The 26,176-nt window shown below is 39.4% G+C and overlaps 1 protein-coding gene across 1 annotated transcript in view; it reads right to left on the bottom strand.

Annotated features, from left to right (window-relative positions):
• Positions 1 to 21,751, bottom strand: part of map1a (microtubule associated protein 1A) — a 74,876-nt gene extending 53,125 nt beyond the window's left edge. The window contains exons 1-2 of the mRNA XM_004912637.4: positions 21,552 to 21,751; positions 9,040 to 9,141 (exon numbers count right to left, since the gene is read on the bottom strand). Of these exons, the coding sequence (XP_004912694.3) occupies positions 9,040 to 9,141; positions 21,552 to 21,711 (262 nt within the window). The 5' untranslated portion in view covers positions 21,712 to 21,751. The remainder of the gene's footprint in view (positions 1 to 9,039; positions 9,142 to 21,551) is intronic.
• Positions 21,752 to 26,176: the final 4,425 nt, after the last annotated feature.

The raw sequence follows: 26,176 nt of genomic DNA, 5'->3' as shown, positions 1-26,176 counted from the left end.
GGGGGTGAACAATGCAGAGATTAAAAGGTGTGAACAACACAGGGGATTATATGATTAAACAATACAGCCTGATTACAGCCTGAATCTGAGGTGTGAACCATGCAGGGGGGGCAGTTAATCACAGTATTGATACCATTTAAAGCTTACACAAGAGTAAGCCATCAAAGCAGCCAGACAGGTGGGGGGCCACACAGAGGGGGGCCGCCAGTTGGACAGCACTGTCTTAGATGCTTAATGGAAGTTGGAGATGCTTAACCATATACTAGATATTATACAATCAACAAACTTGGAATTGATCTGTACCAGCTTGTTTGGTTTCACTTCAGGTCACACGCCTAATGGTCACAGATTGTTCAGTAACAATTAGTGATAGGTGAATCTGTTTCTGTTTTGCCCAAACAATTTCCCCAAAATTTTTGAAACGGTGAAAAATTCCTGAAAAGTTCATAGGCAACTTTTTAAGTGGGAGAAATTTTTTTGTAGTGACTTCTTTATCTTGGTGACTTTTATGTTTTGGTGACTTTCTTGTCTCGGTAAACTTTTTGTCTTGACACATTTTTTTTTGCAGTAAATTTTTGCCGTATTTTTGCAAAAAAAATTAAACTGGTGAAATGCGGATTTTCGATATGAATCCGTGCCTGAAAAAAATGTGCTCATCACTACTAACAAGGACCTATTACCATGAAGAGACTGCTACCTTAGGAATCTGATTGTAAGTTATTGTATGCTGTTCTTGGTTAGGCTAGCTAGGGGCAGGTTATTCACATTTACACATTTATATTTGAATGTGGCTCACGTTTGGGGATCCCCGGTCTAATAGCTAGAAAAAGAGATGAGAGGCAGCTGTGGTCCCAATGAGGAGGTCAGGGTGTTTAACAGGACTCCCTTCATAACTGTGCACCTTTAAGGGACATTCTCAGAGGTTGATTTTGCCAGGCAGTGGTATCTAGTCAAAGGTGGAGTTGACTATTCCAGTATCCCAGAAGAGCGAGCCTGGAACAGGTATAAGGGGTTTGGGAGTAGGTAATAAGTGGGTACTGGTTTGATTAGTCGCAGCTTAAGCATAGTGGGGCTGCCCTAGGGGGAGCCAAAAAGGAGCTAAATAGATTAAGGGACAGGTGCTTTTCTGGAGGGGCAGGCCAGGGGGCTAGGCTTTGGGGGAAAAACAGTCATATTAGGCACAGGAGGTGGGAAAGTTTGGTTGTTGAGGCTTAGTCACAGGCTTGAAAGGGTTATTCAAAGGTTTAGGGTTAATTTAAGGTTAAGTCATTATAATGGTAAGAATTGTAATGCAGCCTTCAGCAGCTAAATGTTATGTAACCTATGTTTATGTAATTGGTGTAAAGTGTATTGGAATAAAACACTGATTACAATTTGTTATGTTATTATTAAAGTAAGCTGTGGCCTTTCCACCCAGAAAATACAGGTCTGTGTTTGGTTTTGTGGGGGGTATAGATAGGGGGTGTGCGTTAGGAGAAAGGGGCCCGCGATTGCAACCTCTCCATGTCATGTTATAAACATCAAGTGAATATTTGATGCCAAACAATATTACTAAACCTTTATACCTATAATATTTTCTGCTTTAAATAGTAATTTTATTGCTACTTTTACTCATACTACATAGCTCCATATATCTTTCTCCTGGATATATCACCAATTAATCTTTCAAATAGCACAGGGAGTCCTGGGGAAGAGTGGGGTCAGGACCTGTTACTGGGGCCTGCTGTGGATCCATCCTACACTTTCCTGCCTTACTTCCCATAGTGAGTGTATGTTTGCACGTGGGGGAAGTGTGGTTAGATTGCAAGTTGTGTAACAATTTTTTTGTGGGTAGCCCAGCAGAAGGCAGGTTTTAATCGTCATGAAAAATAAAGTAATCAGAGATTAAAATGTAATCATTATTGACAGTGTTTTTGGGCAGTAAATAATATTTTTCTTAAAAGACATTAGTGCAGAAATATAAACTACTTTTCCTTAGTGTTTTAAGATTTTAAAGGGAGTCTGTCATGATTTTTATGGTGTACTTTTTATTTCTAAATTACACTGTTTACATAGCAAGTAATTCACTTAACCATTTAAAATGTTATTCTTGAACCAACAAATGTATTTTTTTAAAATTGTAATATTGGTGAGTAGGCAGCCATCTCAGCGCATTGTGCCTGAGTCTGAGCTTTCAGAAGGAGCCAGAACTACACATTAGAACTGCTTTCAGGTAACCTATTGTTTCTCCTACTCCCATGTAACTGGAGGAGTCCCAATCCAGACTTGGATTTCTTACTATTGAGTGCTATTCTGATATCTACTGGGAACTGCTATCTTGCGCCCTTCCCATTATTCTGCTGATTGGCTGCTGGGAGAGGGGTGACATCACTCCAACTTGCAGCTCAGCAGTAAGGGTGAAGACACACAGAGCTTCTAGTAGCAGCTACTTGTCGTGGCTACTAAAATAGACAATGCTGATACTTTACTGATAACTGTCTCTACCTGTCTCTTTTACAAGAGGCAATTCTCAGTATTGTCTTTGGCAGGGTATTTTCTGGTGTTTAGTAGTCGTGAAAAAGTAGCTGCTAATAGTAGCCCAGTGTGTCTTCAGTGTGACTGAAATTTATCAAGTCAATTCACATGGCTGTGGCACCCTGGGAAATTTCACAATTAAATATAAAAAATCAGTTTGCTTTTTTGAAAAATGGATATCAATGCAGAATTCTGCCGGAAAAGTTCTATTAACTGATGTGGTTTGAAAAAATATATTTTTCCATTGCAGCATTCCTTTAAGGTTTATATGGTTTAAACAAATTTATAATATTTAAAAGGTAAATGTGGAACATCACAGGTTCACATTGAATCTTGAACACTGTCTTGCAAGGCTGTTGTGAATGTGCAACCTGTCTCCCATTGGGGATAAATTAAAAATAACAGGTAATGATTGCCTTAAACTATGTCTTCATATTTCTCACCATTCTCATCCTAGGCATCCCTAGTTAGGCATTTAATCTAATGTGGTAAGTCTTTGAGAGAAACACCTGGGAAAGCTATAGCAGTATGGCATTGCTTTAGTTTAGAGGACTGCAGAGCTGTGTTATTTTCTGGGTGCAAACATAGTGATATGCCCCAATAAATAAAGGTTTCCTTTTCACTTAATAACAATATTAAAGAAAGATAAATATTTCTTATAAATAGTATATATTTTCCCTTGAACCTGATTATCATACATGAACTGCTCCAGTGATACCAAAGGGTTAAAGTGATGTTGTGTATCTCCTGGTTAACAAACAGTAATACTGTAACTGCAGATATCCCATGGGAGAAACATCACTTCCAAGAAATCTTGTGTCAGCAAACCCAAGGCAACTGTGCTTACCACAACAAACTCAACTGCTGAAAAGGGAGGAATAAATAAAAGGTTTAGTTCTTATCTATCATATATGGTTCTATGGGTACATTTGCTCAGATCCAAGAACAAAGAGGGCAAGAGGCTGCATTCAGTAGGCAGGTGTGTATGACATAATAGAGAGGTTTACAGAAACCAGGTTACTCAAAAGGGTTAATTAAAACCACTGAATTTTTAACAAAAAGTGCTCTCTGCACACTAATTAATTGCCTTTAAGCTCTGGTATCCTAGCTGATCTCACATTGATCTTGTTATGCTTTGCCTGCCTTTGCTCTACATTAAGCATAGATATAGTGGAGCTTAGGTTAAAAGGGAACTATACCCTAAATATCAATATGGTAGAAAGCCATATTTTAAATATTGGGCCTGTATGGGAGCTGTTTGGGCCTCTGTGTACTTGAAATGCAAAGGGCTATTTTGAATCCCAGTCCAGGCCTGGACAAAGCTTTTTAGAAACACAAGAGGAGGACACCAACATAGTGAAAACCGAGTAAATCATTGTCCCCTTGACTTGTGTCTGCAAAACAATCTTTGTATTCCACAATTAGTTATGTGGGCCATTGACATAACACTACTGCGGGAACACTGCACCCCTTAAACTGAGTATGGGGTATCTTGCGCCGGGGTCACAGCAAAAATGCATTTGTTCATTAACTAAAACTATAAAATGGGCTTGAATATGGGGGTAGAGAGAGTGGGGAAAGCACAGTCATAAAACATTCAAACCACTGGGAAATAAGTAAAACCTGCAAATATTAGTGGGTTCTAAAAGATTTTGCTTAAAAATAAAGGTAAACCATTTAGTGGGTAACACAATGTTTGATTAGAAAAGATAAAAGGGATTTCAGATGGAGAGAGGAGGGAATATACTTGTCTGCAGACAATGATTTAAGCTGCTGGATTAAGGACAAACTAAAAAAGCTTAAAGGTGAGTATTAGGAAGTCCTGAATGCAGAAATAGTCTAGAGAGAATGAGGCCAAATTAAAGTTACATCTATATATATATATATATATATATATATATAAAGAAAATAATAGGTAAAGAGAAATAGTACCACACTCACCGGAACTTCTTAAAATTTTTGGTAAAAATTCCTAGTGTGCATTATTTTTATGTATATATATATATATCTATATATATATCCATATACAATATATTGAAGATTGAATGTTACAAATATCAAATCACAAGTGTAATAGTTTTCTACACTTCACATAATACATAATTCCTAAGTACATGAAACTAATACTAGCCTTTAAGCAAAGGAACACATTACCATATATATTATTTCCTGAGTTGCCCTCTTAAATACCCAGTTTAACCTGCAATTTATTTCACTCAAGCACCCAATATAAAATGTCTTGGCTAGCAAATGAGTTCCTACTGCAAATCCTTCCTCTTTCTAGCAGGAATCATTGCACTGCGTTATCTGCACAGCATCTGCATTTCATATATAAAACTGGCGAGGTACAAGAGAGCCATGGAACCATGGCAACACCCGCATACCGTAGCTACAGCACCACCTGTTCTGCTGCAGTCTGGGCACCGATGCACGCTCTGTGAGCACAGCTTAATAGATATTCCTGCCATGTAACTCTGCTTTCCTTACTCTGCTGTTTCCCGGGACTCTGGAAAAACGGGGGGGGGGGGCTTTTTAACCAGTAAAACTGCAACTCTGATACCACTATGATGCAGTTTCTAGGTTCCGCTTCATAAAGTATCTAAGTAGTTTACTTTAATAGTAGTAGTACTTTAATCACAGTATAAGGCTTCAAAGAGTTTCAAAAATTAGAAACCTAATTTCTAGTAGTTCACCTTAAAATCAACAGTTAATTTGATGTAGACAGTGACATTCTAAATTAATGTGCATTTTTATTTGTTTATTTTTAATTTACACACGAGCAATCCTCTTCTTCCTCTTCTTTCTTCAAAATCCCAGGGCCGACACATGCAGTAAAGTAAAAAAAAGGGGCTTTTTGGTTAAAGTTCAGCTTTTCACTTTACTGCGCATGTGCATCTAGTGTAAAGCAGAATGAGTATCGCTCGCACCGAAGTTCCCCAGGGCCAGTGCAGTTTGTGGTCCAGGGTATCAGGAAAGTGATTACAATCACATAGGGTTGCCTAACATTTAAACTTTAACTGCTGTTTGCTTGCAAGGACCACCTGGAAGCGGCCTGGACGTCAGAATGGAAGGTTAATAGGAGGCGGCCCAAAAATAAATATGAGCAAAAGATTTGTTTTCTGGTTGCTGGAGTCAGTTACCTCTTGCAACCAAAAAAAACACAGAAAAACTGGAAGGATAATAAATTAAAAACCTTAAAAAAATAAAACAATTATAAAAATATTTATAATAGGTCCATCTATAATATAACATTTTAGTTAAAGTTGAACTTTCCTTTTAATGACTGACCAGATTATGATCAAAGAGTAGAACCTTCATTTTTCTGCATTTAGAATTTCTAATCTCTGTCTCCATGCATAATGTTCCCAGGATATATGGTGTGATGGAATATATCAAACTGCACCACACAGCAACAATATAAAGAAATGAACTATGTACATTTGCACCCTCCTGCCATACTAGGTGAGCTAAAATGTTGGTCCAACATACAGTCCATGTCAGAATTTACCCTAAAGAAATGAAATACATTTAACATGGTTCTAAATAGGGTTTTAGTTTAATTACCATAATGAATTTTCATATGTGTCCCTATGTTGGCAATAATGTTCCAGCTAACTTTGTTAGTTCAGTTACAATATAAGAAGACATGGTCAAGTTGCTTTATGCTTGTATGAGGGAGCACTATTATGCATGTCAATATTCCTCTTTAAATAGGATGCAGGACTGTTCCAGAACCTATTCATATTATGCTTTGTATCCCTTGCTCTCTAAAGCTGAATATTTACAGTATATGTATAAATTATATCATAGCTTAGGGGTGGCAAACTGCATGTCCCTAGATGTTGTCCTTCTGACAGCCCTACCTTGTGCTTAAACCATCCTTTGCAATAGCTTCAATCTGTCCAGTAAAGGACATTATTTACAGTGCAATGCAATTTGTATAAATGAACTTGAACAGAATTGCTTTGTATGCACCTTTCCGTTTGTTGTTAGGCCTTTACCCTGTGGAGTCAGAAGGGAAACAACACAAGTCAGCTGTATTGCATACTGCACTAGTTTCTCTGTTGCCCTGCATTATGCGCCTAGATTAATGGCTGCTTTTCCACGTGGATATTGTTTGGGTCCAGTAGATGCTTAGATTATTTCAGCGGCAATTAGAGGGTCATGGGATGGATGTCTATAACAGAGCTGAAAGTTAAAAAATAACTATATAACATTAGAGCTTGTTGTCTGGCATATTCCTGTTCTTGGGTACTAGGTGGCAGCAGTGCACTTTTGTGATACTAAATACAGAAGTGGTCATGTCTAAACTTCTGTTAATCACTCATAGACTGAGAGCCATCATTGGACTATGGAAGATGTAGTAGAACAGATACAGCATTGCAGCAACTGACTAAATCTTTGAACGACAGCATTGCAGCAACTGACTAAATCTTTGAACGACAGCATTGCAGCAACTGACTAAATCTTTGATCGACAGATACAAAAAAAAATGTATCTAATAAAAAGAGAAATGCTACAATTGCAGGACTTTTCATGAATTGTGTTCTGTAAAAGAAAACAACAAAAACTTCTAGAGCAAGCAGCTAGGTCCTGAGTCCATGGCACACAAAATGCAGATGGAGACGTTCTTGGACATGGTGTTGGAGCCTGTCGTTTACTTAAACAGAATCCACCTGCCATTAGCGGTGGGGCAGATTTAAGGTGCCCAAACACAGGTAAATTTTAGCTGCTGATTTTGGGCAAGTTTGATTTTTCATTGGATAAGCTTATTGATGTGGTCCCCGATCCAACTGTGCCTATGCCCATTGTTGTAATTCGACTGTTTGGCCCCAGGGCCAAACAATCCATTTAGCCTGATATTGCCCACCTTTAGGTTGCCTATCGGGAGAAGATTGCCTAAAGGGTTGCCACCTGGCTGCTATTTCTGTGGCCTGGCTGGTAAAATCAATGTAAAATCAATATATTGTAGCATCTAGTGTACTGATTAATGCCTACTAAAGCTGACCAAGGAGAAACGCTATTAGAGTAAGTTATTAGATATCTGGTGCAAATGCAAAGCTTTTACTAAAAGGACATATTTTGTGCTAGGGAGGTGCAAAAGCTACTTAAGCACTATGAGCTTCCTTACATTACAAATCCTGAAGTGGAACCCTTAAATGAGGTCAAATTCAAGTCCCCAAAGGCACAATCTGATGAGTTAAGTCAGACCAGCATTGTTATAACATTGTGACCGGTCAAAACGAATCGTCCTTCTAACTTCAACAGCAGTGATTAAATGCCAGCACCATTGTACCAATATGTGTACTTGGATTCAACTTACACTTTAGAACAGTGGTTCCCAAACTATGGGCTGACATAGGGGTTTATAAGAACACTTATTCTGCTGTTATTTCACTGTAACATATCCTGGCCTAAATCATTTTACATCAACAATGTTATGTCCTGCCTGTCAAAGAAATTGTATCTTCCCATTTTGCCATTTGAAATTTACTCTTTACAGCACAAGAAATATTTCAAGATTTCTTATTAGGAATGTGTGGGATTTAGGTTATGGTTTACAACCACTTTTTGCAAGATTTAAATTCAACAGAACAGAATCCAAACCCTTAAATTCATTTGACTTTAAAGTACTATACAATTAAAAAAACAACATTTTATTCCTGATGAGTAATTTCTTGGGATATTGGGATACTGCTTAGATCTGAACATGCAGTTTAAGGTTTGGATTTGGTTTGCTATGTTGAAAAAATTTTTTGTGAAGAATTCGGTATTTGGCGAAATGATCCATCCCTGGTCCTTCAAAATTGTAATTGTAATCAAATAATTTACATTTTTAAAAATGATTTCCTTTTTCTCTGTAATCATAAAATTGTACCTTGTACTTGTTCCCAACTAAGATATAATTAATCCTTATTGGAGCCAAAACAAGCCTATTGGGTTTAAATACATTTTTTGTAGACTTAGGGGGCTGATTTATCTAAGTAAGAATTTCAGACTTTTAATTTCTGATGTGTGTTAATTGTGCGAAAATTCGCATTGTGGTTGTAAGAAAATATCATGGTACGATCCAAAAGTTCCGAACGATCATAAACGGAGCGAAAAACTTTCTGATTTGAACCTTCAGTGCATGATTTTGGAAGCCTCCCATAGGACTCAGTGGCACTCTGCAGCTCCAACCTGGCCCAAGGAAAGTCTCGATACTGAAGCTTGAATGAATAACGAAACTTTTGTACACCTTGCAACAAATACGATTTTGTCGCACAAATTGTTGCACAGTACGATTTTTTTTCATTCATACTCATTCGGACTTTAATTAATGGGCCCCTTAATGTAGGAGATCCAAATTATGGAAAGACCACTTATCCGGAAAACCCCAGGTCCCGAGCATTCTGAATAACAGGTCCCATACCTGTACTGACACTGGCTTACACAAACAAAAAAGAGTTATACAGTATGTTAACATCAACATATAAAAAACAAAATCACAAGAAATGAACAGAAAGTAGAATTTAAGTTACCAACCTTTCACATCTGGTGAAAAATGAGCAAGATGCCTTATAGCAAACAACTTCAGCTGGTAATTGAGATCACAGGAATCTAGACTTATGTTCCACGAGCGAATACCTGTTAAACAGAAATATATAATCAGGTCAGGTGAAAGAACAATATCCCACAACAAGCTAAAATTGTATTTTTCTTACTACAACCCCTTTTTGCATGTGTCACTGCAAGGAAACCAGGAGTTAACTCACAAAGCGCTTTTCTATGGGGACTGTACTGTACCTTGAAAGCAGAGAAAACTGTGCAGGTACTGTTGTATCTGTGTTGAGCATTTGCATGTACTCACAGGGTCAGACAGCCACCCCCTACTACCTGGGTTTATGTGGTCTTTCTACAAATACATATGCTGAGCTCTAATAATAATTGTGTTCATTTATGTACACTGCTACAACTAGCTTCCGATTCCCTCTCGTATTCTGTTCTCCCATATTACTTCCTTTCTCAACACCTATAATCTGTTGGACTACAATCCGGCCTTCACACTCTACTGAGACTGCATTGTGCAGAGTTACAAATGATCTTCAGGTTGCCAAAGCCAAAGGTCACTTCTCTAAACTAATTCTCCTTGACCTATCAGCTGCCTTTGAAATGGTTGACTACTTCCTTCTGATGAAAATTCTATATTTGCTTGGTATCCTGAATCAGGCTGCATCCTAGATCTCTTCTTACCTTTCTGACCGATCCTTTACCGCCACTGAACCTCATCTCCACTTCCATTAAAGGTAGGGGTAATGTACAAGGCTCTGTAATTGGTCCCTTGTTATTCTTCCTCTACACTCTGTCTTTGGGACATCTTATCCACTTATTTGGCTTTAAATAGCTTTAATTATCATCTGTATGCAGATGATATTCAAATATACTTTTCAACCCGTCGTTAACATTTGAAGCTGAGACTCAAACCAACACCACCTCAAACTGAAACTAACAAAAACTGAACTTTCCACCTAAGCTTGGTTCTACTCTCCCCTTTACTATCTCTATTGATGGCATGCTCATTAATCCTGTCAACTCGGCATGTTGTCTGGGGGTAATCTTTGACTCCTCTCTCTGACCGTTTTACTGCCATTCTCACTTTTTCTTACGTAGTATTGCCAAAATACGTCCGTTTCTTTCACCCGTGACAGCTAAGACGCTTGTACATGTTCTCAACCTATCAGGACTTGACTACTGCAACCTGCTACTAACTGACCTCCCTATCTCTTTTCACTTTAGTCTGTATTAATCACTGCTGCCAGAAATCTCCTCCTTTAATCCAAGAGAGCACAGGCTCTGCAAAAGTCCTTTTACTGGCTTCCCATTAAACAAAGAATAACTTACAAACTCCTTCTCACAACAAAACCTTTAATTCCTCTGCTCTTTACTACATCTCTTCTCTTGAGTCTCCATATGTTCCTGGCCAACTCTTCTGCTCCTCTGGGAGTAACCGCTTGTTTGCACCCCCCACTACTACTGCCGTTTCCCGCCTAAACCGTCCTGCCTTGCTGCCCCTTATATTTGGAATACCCTCCCTGCATTCCTCTGGAGAGAATCCTCGCTCTGTCTCTTCAGAACTAAACTCAAGGACTACTTTTTGGAGCACTTTAATAGCACGTGAAATGGGAACTAGCACTTATATTGCAGTGTCGTCCACTGTAACCTGCAGCACTTAATATACTCTTGTGTCTGTAAATTACCCTCCCACTTAGATTGTAAGCTCTACGGGACAGGGACCTCCATCTTCTTGTCTTCTAAGCTCTCTGCAACTGTACTTTGTTTTCATTTGTAATTATCATCATTCTTTGTATTTATTTATCTACTATTGTGCTGACCCCCTGTTTGTTCTATTAAATTATTGTTCTGCTGTACAGCACTGCATACATAAGGAGCACTATATAAATAAAAATATACATACACACATACATACAATACAACAGTTCCTGTGTAGAACATTGGGATAAAATGTTTCTGACTTTTATTTATGCAAAATCAGAACATGTAGAAGGTGAATTTTAGAGAAATGAAAAAGCAAATGCGTGTGTTGTGTATATATGTGTGTGTGTTTGGGTCTTAATCCACTGCTGCTTTTTTGCACAGTCCATTTATTCATATGACAGCCAACCATAAATCCTTTCTGAAAGCTAAAAATATTCATGCAACAGAGCAGGTTTACAGGAAATAATTCGCACCAAAACGAGTGCATCTAAATTTGTACATTGTGTGCTGCAAACAGACCACATTGTGAAAGACTACATGACTCAAACTGACAGGCAGAAAACACTAGGCATGAACTTAGTATATATATAAGCCTTCATTAATCTCTTGGGCATGAACAATATTGATCATTTCTCTTAGTCTATTTGTGCATACAGTAAGTAATAGAGAAAGGAATATTAGTGTCATGCCCAAAATAGTGCAAACAGACTTTATACCACCTTAAGAATATCCAGTGATAATCATAGGATTGAAAGACATGAATTAGGAATTAAATATCCAAAATCTAGAATCTGAAAATCTGTACTATACTCAATATTATGCTCCAAGAGGCGTCAGCATAATAGTCACCCTAAGGGCGATGATACATGAGGATCCATTAAAATATGGGTAACAAAATGGCAGAAATTCCTTACTTTTCCATTTACCACATATAAATTGCTTACACAAAAAGTCATGTGTGTCATTGCCCTTATTAAGATATTAGGCAGGTAAACTTGTTTTCTTTCTGCTGATGACTGTAAAAGGCCTCTGAATTGACCATCAGCCAAATGAACTTATGAAAATCAACTTGTTTGGAACTAAACATATGGATATGTATTTGGTCTATCTAACATAAGAAAATATTAAGTTATCTTCCTGCATGCACAAAAAAGATGCACACCAGTAATAGCAGACATTAACTAAATCTTAATTAGCAACCTTTCCTGTTGTAGACGAATCTGTCTGGTAGTTGGAAATGCAAAATAGAGCAGTGGTTGTCAGACTTCTGGTCAAGCCACTTTTGGAGGTTCAACCTTTGGTTAGTACCCCCTTAGGTAATACCAAGGTTACAGTTATAGTTGCAGATACAGTTTCAAGAATATCTAGGACAGTAAATTAGTTTTTACCACTAACTGACATCAAGCTGGGCTTCAGGTATACCCAGAAAGCAAACAGGCACCCTCCCCAAATGTGACATTCAGGCTGAGTCCCCCTACAAATGCTCCAAGCTCCCTTTGGGGGGGTAGACCCACAGTTTGAGAGACACTGGCAACATGCTATTTTATTAAAAGTCTACTAATGTTGCACAGCTATACTGAAGTGCTAGAAGCATGTTTGGATGCAAGTAGCATTGAATAAGCACAACTTTTGCATTCTTTTAAGGTGACTTGTGAATGTGCTTATAAATAACCCCTCATGATTTATTAAAAAAGTAACTATTGCTTGTTTAACTGACAAGGCCCAATACCTGTTCCTCTTTCATGACTGTCCTTTTCTCCAATATCCAAAGGAAATACAGTGAAAAAGCTAGTGCATTGCTTTTTCTTTGCATTTTCAGCTCTATGATCTAAATTACTGCACAAACAGGCTCCTTAAATGGTTTCAGTACTGCTGCTGGCAGCATAATAAAAGAAATAAAATCAGAAATAATAGCAAGCTCCCTCTGCTGACAGATAATCTTTCCCCATCAGCGCACAATTCAGCTCCCTGTGCTGTTACTCTCAGCACTGCTTGTTATGTAGCACATAACTCAATATTTCATCCTGGGAAAAAGAATAAGATTCAAGGCAACAGTGGGTGGCCATGAGAATAATGTCAATACACAGGCAATGTAAGTGGAAACAGTGATTTTAATTTTTACATACTCATTCCTCAAAAATTCAGGGTTTAATTGCAAATGTTTCTTTAGCATAGTTGCTTATGGGTAATATAGCAGCACTGGCAAGCAGTAAGGCATCACCTACTTGTATGCATAAAAGCTACTATGCAGAGAAAGAATGGTCTGGAAGCACAGGAAACTTATTCATGGGAAAGTATTCTGAATAAATTAAACTTATCAATTTGGTATTAGCCATCACTGATGCACATGGAGAGTAGTATGTCATACGAATAGTGGAGTGGAATCATGAAAAAGTTGGACATGAGCCTTGATGATATGAGATAACCATGAACACAACTTATGATATTACAAAATATACCATAGCCTGTCATATTATAAAAGGGGAGAAACTAGGCACAAGCTATTGTACGCATGTATTGTCTTGAAAGCAGGACTGACACACAAACTGAATGGCAACTGACACCTGATTTTAGGTAAAAAAATCTTTGGTGCAGTTCTACCTTTACCTTATGTCTATGCCATGCTTGCAATACTCTTTCAGCTTGTGTAGCTGTCAGCCGTCCTGCACACTGGTGCTTGGAAATTAGGCCAGTGCCAAAACAGTAGGTATGTCTCTGTACCTGTTATACACAGGTTGAAGGGAGTCTAACAAGTATAGAGACATGGGCCCTCTTCACCTCTTGTATCGGTTATTGGTTGCTTTATATGTTACTCTGTATGTCCAATGTATGAAACCCACTTATTGTACAGTGCTGCGGAATATGTTGGCGCTTTATAAATAAATGTTAATAATAATAATAATGTCTACTGCTTCAACAGTGGCTACCTCTCTTAGCAACAGCAAGCAGGCCACAAAAAACCTAAACAGTAGCATTATTTAGCCTTTAATGTCGGGTTGTTCAGGTAAACCAGCCTTTTTATGTTCCATTGCGAAAAAGTAAATCAGTCAAAAAAATTATATGCCCATTTAAAAGAACTCTTCATGCAGTGGCATTGCAATATTTCAAAGATTTCCAAATAATAGGTTAATAATTGGTTTCTAGTTATAGATACCATATCTGCACCAATATGGCCTATACTGCAGTGATTTGTTTAATGTGTCACTAACTGGACATAGGAAGTATCTGCCTTTCCTCCCACTCACAATAAATTATAAAGTAAGTCGTTATATAATAAAGCCAGCCTCCATCTAACAAATTATCTAGATGAAAAAATTAGATTAAAAGAAATACCAAATAGAAAGTGATCAGAGTGGGTGCCAATATAAAAGCTGTGAAACATGAATGTTCGGTTCTTATTATAGAAATAAAGCGAGAAGATAATAAACAGTAATAGCTTAGCAATTCAGAATGCGGATATCATTGCATGGGACAGTAATGCAGCAGTAATTCGAGACAGATCCTGCATGCCCTTGAGATCCTGCCTGTTATCTGATCCTTAATATAATATCAGTTTTATATATTAATAAGTATACATATATATCCCAGCCTGAAAGCTCTGCAGTGCCAGTATTGTACAGATGAGTAGGATGCTCATATCAAGGGAATTGTGTGCCAAGAATACTGTCTGCCCTGGCTGACTCATTGTCGGCTCTGCTTCCAAATAGGGCAAAAAAGACTCATCACCTGTCTGGGAGGATTTAAAGGGAGAGGGATGTAGTAAATAGCGAACACACAATGGAAAAACCGTATAACGGTTGTACGTATTTATGTCCGTTTTTTGCATCCTTTTTTACAAGAAAAAAGGTCTTGTTTTCTGTGTGTATATGAAACTGATGGTAGCAGGGCTACATCCTAACTGTGATGAGATAAAAACACTGCCTTTCACTACTGCAGTGTGCTGCTGGATTTGCTACATTAAAAGTTTTTTCTTTCAGCATTGTGATGCAAACTGCATTAGACACAACACAACTGCACCAAGCGCATCCCCTTGCAACCACAATAATGCTGAAATTCTGGGAAAAAAACATTGCATTTTGGGGAAAAAACATGGTGATTGTGCTCAAAGTTGCAGGCCTCATAGTTTATTTGAAGCGGAAGCCCTGCTTTTTTTGCTGAGAATTACTGTCATAAGTTTTTATGTGTTAATACCTAACAATAATAATAAAAAAAATACTTGTAACTACATCCAGTTCCTGGTGCTACTGGCCCTTTAAAAAATTAACACTTGACATTTTAAACCCAGCACATCATAATGTGCTGGAGATATCTTGAAGAAAAAATTCCTCTTTCAATCAGCGACAACAATAAAGCTGCTTAATGATATTATAGTAATTGTTTGCCCAATGGAAGGTGATCTATCCCCACTTGCCAGTGAATGAAATCCAATAATGTGAATGTTCTATAGAATTTGCTAAGTGTAGTCTGATTAATTATGTTCCACTGAATGAATTAAATTCAATGAAAAACCCAAAACTTCAATTTATCTACTCTGACTAAACCATTTCAGCTTGAAACTTCTCTGCCGCATTCAGCCCCTTAAAATTCTCTCCGGACTCTGCCAAGCCTGATTCATTCCAAAGCCTGGCATTTGACGTATAAGTGAAAATTAAACATCCACACTTTTATCAAAGTCCTCTAAAAACTGCCTTTGACTGTTTATTTCCCTGAATGGGTTTAAGGCTCTTACCAGAAAATTCCCTATTAAATGATCAGCAAAACACAAATATAATATAAATCAAACATGTTTAAAAAAACTAAAAACCTCCAGTGAGAAGCAATTACGCCTTTTCATTTACCAACTCAAACTACAGAACGCTGGCTGTGAAAATGATTTCATTTGCTTAATGCGCAGTATAGAATTTTTGAGACCTGGCATTTTTCAGATAAGCGGCTCTTTCCTTTTTAGTAACCAAAAATCATTTAAACATTAAAAAAATCACCGAGAGGATTGTTTTCCACGGGCAAGGTGCTAGCTTAGGTAATTCTATGGCATTCTATAGAGCTTTGACTACCCAATGCCTCCCAATAATGCTTAAAGGGGTGGTTCACCTTTAAGATAATTTGAATACATTATAGAATGTATTATTCCTAGCTACTCTGCTATTTGGCTTCATTATTTTATTTTATAGTTTCTTAATTATTTGCCTTTTTCTTCCACATCTTTCTAGCTTTTACTAACCCTGCCAGACAAAAGTATTGCTCTTTGAGGCTACAATTTTATTGTTATTGTTACTTTTTATTCCTTATCTTTCTATTTATTCCCTCTCCTATCTTCATTCAAACCACTGCCTGGTTGCTAAGGTAAACAAGACCCTAGCAACCAGATATCTGCTGAAATTCTGAACTGGAGAGCTGCTGAAAAAAAGCTAAGTAACTGAAAATATACAAAAAATAAAAATTGTTGTAAAATATCAAACTTTACATCATACGAAAATTTAATTTCAAGGTTAACAATCCCGTTAATGTGTGTATGATGGTCTGATGGTGCTTACACTTACATGTATAAATAAAAAGAAGTTTGGCATAAAGTGGCTGCTGTACCTGTACCTGAAAGTGTAAGAATCAGCATTACCAGTTTTCATCTCTCTGGGGCAGTTACTGCAATCACTATGTTCTATCATCCAGCCAATCTTCAGTTCCAGTGACACCAGACTTGTGATCCACTATGCACACAATAAAATCTGGTACAAAAGTGCAACAAGTAGCCAGTTCATACAAGAAGACTAGTGTAACAGGACCCGTATACAGCTGTATACAGCTTATAGTAACTGAGATAGAAAGAGTTCATTTAGTGATGTGCATTATGACAAATAGTAAAGACCTGACCCTAACCTGCTCACTCCCAACCCACACCTGACCCGGCCTGTGTATTCGCATCTTAAACTGAACCTAACAAAAACGTAATGATCTTTCTGCCGGTCCTACTCCCCCCCTTTACTATCTCTATTGATGGCATGCTCTTCAACCCTGTCGAGTCAGCACATTGTTTGGGGTTGATCTTTGACTCTCTCCTTCTCTGACCATATTAACACCACTGTCACACCTATCACTTTTTTAATGCAATATTGGCAAAATCCATCCCTTTCTTTCTACTGTAACAGCTAGGCTGCTCTTATTCTATCCCGCCTAGACTACTGTAACCTGCTACTAACTGGTCTATCCCATCTCTCTCCCCTACAGTCTGTATTAAATACTGCTGCCAGAATTCTTCTGCTCTCATCCAGGAGAGCTCAGGCCCTTCCCCTGCTAAAGTCCTTACTGTTGCTTCCCATTAAACAAAGAATATCTTACAAACTCCTTCTCTTAACCTTTAAAGCTCTCCATTCCTCTGCGCCTTACTACATCTCTTCTCTTGTGTCTCTGTACGTTCCTGGCCGACTCCTTCATTCCTCTCAGAGCAACCACTTGGTTGCGCCCCCCACTACTACTGCTGTTTCCCGCGTTAAACCTTTCTGCCTTGCTGCCCCTTACATTTGGAATGCCCTCCCTGATTTCCTTTGGGGTAATCATCCCTCAGTCTTTTTAAACTTAAAGACTACCTATTGGAGCACTCACACAGCACCTGATCTGGGAACTAGCACTTATATTGCAGTGTTACCCACTGTGACCTACAGCACTTATATTTGCCTATTTGTCTGTAAGTTACCCTCCCATTTAGATTGTAAGCTCTACGGGGCAGGGACCTCTATCCTCTTGTCTCTTTGATTCTCAAGTTATTGCACCTGTAACTTGTATTTATTTGTATTTATTGTTATACTTCATATTTATCTACTATTATTTTAATAACCCGCTGTTGTATATACCAGCACCCACCCCGCCCCCATCTCTGACATCACAGAGGGGGAGGGGCAGACACATGCCTATAAATAGATGCTGCCAGGAGTGGAAGTGGGGTACAGTTAGGTCACGGGTGGGGAGGGTGGCAGGAAGAGCTCTGCCTGAATCCGTCCTTGGCCCAAATATGCTGTGTGAGTGTTAGCCTAAACCCGCCTGACCCACACATCACTAAGTTCTTTTATCAACACTTAGCAAAATTGCACCAGGGCAGTAACCCACTGGGACTCATTTATTAACACTGGGCAGCTTCAATGAAAGCAAACATTGGATTGGTTGCCATGGGTTACTGCCCAGGTGCAAATTTGCCCAGAGTTTATAAATAAGCCCCAAATGTATCTAATAACATTTTTGTTTCCATTACTCAGCAGATGGTTAAAAGTTGCACAGGTGCAAATTTTCCCAGCATTAATAAATAAGCCTCATTATGTGTTGATGATATGTAAAGGATTTATATACACACGCACATAAAAGATAGCAGGTTATCCATTTATAGCTATGGCAAAACATTTAAGAGGCAATCTTGGAGATGGCTGTCTGCTAAATTCTGTTTACAAAACACTGGTCTCCCTGCCTACCACGGCCCGCCAATCTATATGTCCAATCAGATTTCAAAATTCCATAGGGTACGACCAAATGCAGCAAAACATAACAATCTTGCCCATCTGACCAATGAGATATCACTATTCCATTGTACTGAAGAACTACTCAGCAGCAATATTGTAGCAAAGAGCAATACATGTACCTACAGGTTTTAAAAGGTGCCAAGCTTTAATCTGTTATAGAATGTCCCCCAAATCAAAAGCCTGTCCAACTGATTATTGGACTGTACCATTTCATAGCAGTGGAGAGAAGTACTCAGCCAAGAAAATAATTATACCTTGGGCAATGTTGAGTCCAAAAAGGTACCTAACTGACCAAAAACATTGCAACATTCCATAGTATCAGAGAACTACTCAGCAGCCCATTGCAGAAAAGGAGAAATCTATTTGGTTTGGGAGAGTGCTGAGCTGATTATGGGCAGAGCACTCAGGCCATAATAAACTTGCCTCAGTCTGCAGAGCCCTGTGGTTACCAGGGGTGGCAAAAAGCAGCTCTTGGTAATTTTAAGAGCAAAAATTCAGATTTTTAAATCAGACTTTTGGCTCTTCTAATACAGAGGATGTAAAGCACTAGCTGTGTCGTAAAGTTAAGCATGGGGTCACATTGCTTCAGCCACCTTGGGACGGCAACAAGGGCTGAAACACCCCTGGTTATGGGGTCCACTTGCCTAGCAATGCTGGGTACAGGCCCTACCTTTCTGACCAATAACACAGCAGCATTATATAGTTTTAACAAACACAAAACATGCACCACAGTGTGTACAGTATAACAGTGCTCAGTTTTGGTATAAATTATATAGCAATTTATAGTAAAATCAAGCATCCTGTTATTGAAGCAACCATTTTTGCAGGCTGTGCCAAAGCAGAATATATCCATGAAGTCTTCTTATCTTTTAGATTTTAAGTTGTATCGAGCAGGATCCTCTTTATTACCAACATCAGTTTTTGTTACTATGTTATTTGTATGTATAAAGCATATGCTGGTCAATTTAACAGAGCTACAGAATATATTGGCCCTATATAAATACCTGTTAATAATAAATAATAGCATTGTTTTCAGTGTGTTTAGAATTTCAAGCACATTTTCCCTTTGCCGTGTCCCTCTGCAAAGCCCAAGGGCAGTCTCTTAAGGGTGTCAACATAAATTTAGAGACTCCTTGCTTTTCCCATGGTCAACTTTACATGGCATGGCATGTTCAAGAGTTGCAACTGAAAATAACTTGTACCCATTTAATAATCTGTCCCAATTTAAACTGAAAATAATGTTTAGCAATCTGCTGTACAGTAAAAACTGTTTAGCAATGCAAAGGGGTTTTGTAAAAAAAAAAATATATATTTACGTGCCACCTCATCTAATATATATTTTATATATATATATATATTAGATGAGGTACTCTAAAACATATACATACTCTAATTTAAAAGAATGTTCCCAGTGAATGTGTTATGAATTAACCATAACATATCCAGATTGAGCACTTTGAATCGTACCCAGCTATGCAGCAGAAGAATTTTACTAAAACTACTATAATGATGCATTATGCTAGAATGAAGGCCCTCTGGCACAGTACATTCTCTCCTGTGAGGCCTGTGATGCAGTGCTTGGGGTAACTCGACAGCAATGCGCTAGGGGTTCCAACTGGCTCTCCTTGCAGACTTTGGACTTGATTTGGAAGGGTGGGGCAGAAGCTGCTTAATATCCAATTTTTGCTGACAGATAAATACAGCTACTGTAGCTGGCAAAAAATGCTTCAAATATTTATAGAAAAGATGAAAAGGATAATGCTGTTTCTGGCTTTTTCTTATTTCTTTGCCATGTGTTAACTCTATCATAGCCAGTGGGACCTGCAATGCAGGCTAACTTCAGCTCATAAGTCTGCAATGCATTTATTTGCCCCATACAACTACAGACTGGCAAACATATACTAACATACTAATGTTTTTATAAAGTTGCATAGATTGATAAAATACATATCTTTTATCCAGAAAGCTTCCAAACACAGCAATGCCATTTACCATAATGTACTATTTAAACAAACAATTCTTAATTTTTGACTAGTTTACTTTCTCTCTGTAATAACAAGACAGCACCTTGTACTTGTACCTAGTATAAATCCTTGGCCATGGACACAACATCATATTTACCTGCTTTAATAATTTATTTGTTAATAGCCTTAGGGCAAAGTGTTCCACATTAAGCAAAGATCCCTTATCTGGAAAACTCCAGGTCCAAAGCATTATGGATTATTGATCCCATACCTACCCTTTCATACTTTATCAGTGTGTAAATATGCTGACTCCTAAACTGTACGTCTTTAAGTCTGGTCAAGTACTGCAATGTAGCACTGCGCAAGTATCCAGCTTTTCTAAGTTTTTATTGCTTTACCGTCAATCAGTCAGAACATTAAGTATGTCTGCATTGCTATACAGAGCACAATAGAAAAGATACTTTTTTGTAATCGTGCATCTTGACAGCATATGACTAAATGGAAATATTTTGATATTTTTGACAATTACACCCACCCACGTCTATGCAGTACCCAATACATGTTTAACTGTGTTTCCATAATGAGACTGAGCTCTAATTCAGCAACTTCTCTAAATGCCTGGCTTATGTGACAGAGATGCTCAAACTGCTGCCCTCCAGCTTTTATTCAGCTATGACTTTTAGGATTCCGGCAGTTGTAGTTCAACAACTAGGTCAGTATTGTATACAATGGAGAAATAATAATAATACAATATATTTATTTGTTACATTAACAGTAAAATAATAGTACCAGGAGGTTCGGGGACTACAGCTGCTTCAACATGGTGCCAAAATCATTACTGAGGCCCTGAAAACCCAGTATTTATTATGGAACAGGGCCCCAGGGGAAAATGTAGGTTTCTAATAGTGGCCCTGATTAATTCAGATTATTACAACTTGAGTCTGTGGCTTAACCCGCCTTCTTTATGCTGTAATGTTTTATTTAAATGATGAATAATAGCTGGTGTGTAAAAGTGGCATAAGTGTATGTGTAAGCACAGTGCCATCCCTGCAGCCATTCCCTGCCACTGGCAGCAGATAAGGCATGCCAATAAAGCGCTGTGGCTATTCCATATGGATATGAGGAGGAGGAAGGCACACACGTTCAGTACACAATGCACCACACCGGCCCCAGCTCACACCTACAAAGCAGGGGTTCCCAGCCTGCGGCCCTCCAGCTATTGCTGAGCCAATAAGATCCCCAGAGAATATCCCCTGAGTATATAAAGTAGTGCTGTGCTGCTGGGACCCAAAGCCAAGAGAGAAGAGCCTCTCACCCCGCTCCAGGTGATCCCGCACAGCCTGCAGCTGACTCTCCGTGCTCACATCGCCGATGACAATGAGCAGCTGATACTTCCGCGGGTCCCACTTTGCAGGAGCCGAGCGCCGCTCTCCGTGGTGCTGAACCTCTTGCGCCAGCCTTGCGCTAATCTCCATGACAACGCCGCGGGCCTCTGCAGAGCCCGCCTCGGTCTCCATGGCAACCTTCAGGCAGCTGAAAGAAGACGGCGCAGCGTTTGTGCTCTTAAAAGATGGGCTAGCGAGGCTAGGATTGGCTGAGGCATCCTCACCAGCACTAAGCCACGCCTCTAATGGGCGGGAACAAAGAACGCAGGCATTGCTTTGGGAATTAGCGGAAGGTGGGTTGTAAGTAGCGCAGGTGTGATAAATCGCTCCGATTACTCAGGCTCTCTCATCGAGCTGGGTTTAATTAAACTTTGTCTGCCCGTGACATCCTTATTGGACAGTGTCGATTGGATCTGGCCAGTTCTCTAAATCCTCTCTTTAATTATGGCCACTGTGACGCACCTTCATCTCTATTTCTCTGGCTACAGACATATTGGGAAACATAAGACGCACATTGCCATGCAGTGAGCTGCACCACAGATTCATTCTGACCTCTGAATGTAGGGGACGTTGTAGAGAAGGAGACTTATTTACTAGAAACGGCAGCAATTTATGGGAGTGAAATGAACACTGCATACAGTGAGCTTCATACAGCCAAGCTGCAGCAGCGTTTTCTGTAGTCTATACCAGTGTTTTTCAACCTTTTTTGGGCAAAGGCACACTTGTTTCATGAAAAAAATCACGAGGCACACCACCATTAGAAAATGTTAAAAAATTTAACTCTGTGCCCAGCAGCAGTGCCCCCCTAGTACACTGGTGCCCAGCAGCAGTGCCCCCCTAGTACATTGGTGCCAAGAGCAGTGCCCCCCTAGTACATTGGTGCCAAGAGCAGTGCCCCCTAGTACATTGGTGCCCAGCAGCAGTGCCCCCCTAGTACACTGGTGCCCAGCAGCAGTGCCCCCCTAGTACATTGGTGCCAAGAGCAGTGCCCCCCTAGTACATTGGTGCCAAGAGCAGTGCCCCCTAGTACATTGGTGCCCAGCAGCAGTGCCCCCCTAGTACATTGGTGCCAAGAGCAGTGCCCCCCTAGTACATTGGTGCCCAGCAGCAGTGCCCCCCTAGTACATTGGTGCCAAGAGCAGTGCCCCCCTAGTACATTGGTGCCCAGCAGCAGTGCCCCCCTAGTACATTGGTGCCAAGAGCAGTGCCCCCCTAGTACATTGGTGCCCAGCAGCAGTGCCCCCCTAGTACATTGGTGCCAAGAGCAGTGCCCCCCTAGTACATTGGTGCCCAGCAGCAGTGCCCCCCAGTACATTGGTGCCAAGAGCCAGCCCCCCTAGTACATTGGTGCCCAGCAACAGTGCCCCCATAAGTCAGTGTGCCCCGTGGCCCCCCCTAATACATTGGTGCCCAGCAGCAATTGCTGGATGGTGCCAGATGGGGGGGGGAAAAAAACGCATATTTTCGTATACTAAATTTGAGCATATTTGTTAGATATGCTTGCGAACCCTTATTTAGGATATACTTTAAAGGTTTTTTTTTTTTTTTTTTTTACTTTTAAAGCATTGTAGTGACTGACTTAAAGGGCAGTTATTTCTCTTTCAAAGGTCTAATAGAGCAGCGTCTTCAGCAGCATCTTCCCCTCACGCGCGCCGCCTCTGCACTTCAGCCTAAACGCGACCACACACAGGCCCTTTTATAACGTTCCGCCCCGTGCGTACTGACGTCACCCGTACACACGGGGCGCAACCAATGACAGGGCCCGGATTTTTTTTTTAAAGTAAAAATTGCGGCCCTGCCTACGGCACACCAGGCAACATCTCGCAGTGGTTGAAAAACGCTGGTCTATACATAAGTCCTATTTCATTACATAGGAGTTTGTCTTCTTATCCTGTCAAGCACATGCCTGGAGGCAACTAAGACAAATAACCAGAATATTCACACCTGATACCATTTGATGATGTATAAGTAGATAGAAACCACTGCTCTCAGGAACACTTACTTGGCTTTAGGACAACTCTGTCCTTAGTTTATTCTCCATTAGCAGCTTGGATTTGTCTGATGGGACATTTTATTTGTTATTATTGTTTTTAACTGTGGAACATATGGCTTGCAGAGTGACCTGTAGGCTGTGGCAATTCCCTTTGCAGTTGAGATGAGATACAGTATTTTGATTGCCACTGCAAGTTGCAACTATAAAAATCAATGCTTGGTTTATTTTAAAGCATTGTCTAGCTAAGTAGTTTCTAGTTTTCACAGCCATTGACCTTATTCCCTATTTTATTCTGCAGAAAGCCCTAGAAGCTCCCAATTGTTTAAGATTGCAGCTGCCATTTTAGCTTGGTCTTCCTAGCTTTCTGCTGCAGCTCTGGAGGCTGGTAGCTCAGATTACTCATTCCTAAGGGAGGGGGGAGTGAGTTTTATGAATTCTTATGGGAGGGGCAGCAGGAGAGGGGAGAGAGAAAAGATCTGCGCAGACTCTGGCCCCGGGAATTAAGGATTTTTCTAAGAGAGGAAGTCTGATGCCAAAGAACATGTTTGTGAGTGCTTATGGCTGTATTTACATAGACCTTTCTAATAAAGCTTACTTAGTTTTTACTAGGGATGCACCGAACCCAGTTTTTCAGATTCGGCCGAACCCCCGAACCGAACTGAATCCTAATTAGCATACACTAATTAGGATTTGGAATGGTTAAATGTTCCACTTCTGTGTTCATGCGGTGACATTTAACTAATGTGCTAATTAGGATTAGGATTCGGTTATGCCAGGACCATGGATTCGGCCGAATCCGAACCCTGCCGATAAAGGCCAAATCCTGCCCGAATACCGAATCGAATCCTGGATTCGGCACATCCCTACTTTTTACCTTTCTTTCTCCTTTAAGTAACCTATAAAGAACACCCATAAGAGTGGCAAAAGAAGCGTGCTTGTGAACCAAAGAGCCCAAGCCTTGATGTGGGCATTTGAAGTTACATTGTAGCTAGCCACACCACATGCAGGTTAGGCAATGAAAGCACTGTTTTTTGCAATAGCTTTCCATTGTCCAACCAGGCCTGCATCAGGACCATAGACTACATCTGCTATTCTAAGCATGTAAATGAGTATTTAAGCAAAAGTCAGTAACCCAACAAGTAATAGAAACCACTGTAACTATTAAACCAGGCTCAGATGAACAGTCATGTTAGACAACAAATGATAGTAGATTGTATGTATGAGAATTAACAAGCTATTTTGGATGAGGTTTTGTTACTATTTAGGGATGGCATGCCTTCACTAATTTAATAATGCAACACAACAAATTCAATATTTGAGCAGGGCCTTTTCTATAAAAAAAAATGAGAGATGTATGAATTTCTACAAGGAGCACTTCTGCAACTGCTGCAGGTTTGGCAATGATACCTCGCTTTATGACAAATATTACATTTGTACGGGGTTGCTTTATGACTTTGCAGCATGATTAATGGGTACTGTCCCCAGGGTCATTATAGGAACAGCTAAGAACTGTTATACATGTTTACACTCATTCTGTGTGAATTTCAGATATATGACAGTTCTATGTACATTATTTATTCAGTATTTTTAGTGCTAATAGGAAAGTGGTTACTGTGACCTTTGGTACCCGTGTGCTGGGAGAACTGAATGCACTAATGTGTTTACTGTCTAGGGGCTCCTCCTCAATAGTATATTGAATAAATGTAGTACTAATGCTTTTTTACGATATTTGTTGTATTTGTTACTGTTCTGCATTGGGTATTAGTTCTTGTCTGGGGACTGCAGGGGCCCCAAGTAATTGATGATTTACATATACATGTACGCCTTTTTAATGGTGGACACAGTTCTAGTATCATAAAGATATGAATGGATATTTCAGTTGATAAACTTTAAATACTTGTCTATGCCACTGAATTTGGTGTTGCTAAGAAATATTTTACAGATTGCATCTAAGTGCCTCTGCTGTATTGATCGGCAAAATGATAACCAGAATAGGGTTGCATAGCGATAAGACAAAACAGAGGCGCCAAAAGGATAAAATTAGCTAAAAACAAAAGTGGTAATTTTCAGTAATAGTTTATTTGCAACAATATTGCTGTGAATAAACTATTACTGAAAATTACCACTTTTGTTGGTGTCTGCCTGGAGGAGGTAAGTTCACTACTACCTCCTCTGAATTACCCATTGGGTTTTTAAGTGTTTTTAGCTAATTTTATCCTTTTGGCGCCTCTGTTTTGTCTTATCACTATACCGAGTCCACCCCGAGTGGAGGGGTGTTATCCTCATTTTTCTTCCTTCTACAGAGAGCGACTTCTTATTCCTGAGTGGGGTCAGGATAATCTCCCCACCTGCCTATACAGTGGTTGCCTATTGGTAACCCTGGCTTGTGAGTATTAATTTGTTTATTCTACCATTACTCCTTGTAAAAACATATTACACTATTGGGGCTCTTGGTGTTCCTTTTTGTCTTCAGGGTTGCATAGCGTTACATGCTCTGTTAAGCTACAATATTTAGTTTTACAATAGGCATATCCCACAGTGTAGTTGATAAAGCTTTAATTC

This window comes from Xenopus tropicalis, chromosome 3 (genome assembly GCF_000004195.4).
Source record: "Xenopus tropicalis strain Nigerian chromosome 3, UCB_Xtro_10.0, whole genome shotgun sequence".
Classification (NCBI taxonomy): Eukaryota; Metazoa; Chordata; class Amphibia; order Anura; family Pipidae; genus Xenopus; species Xenopus tropicalis.
This window is presented reverse-complemented; position numbering and strand designations above follow the sequence as displayed.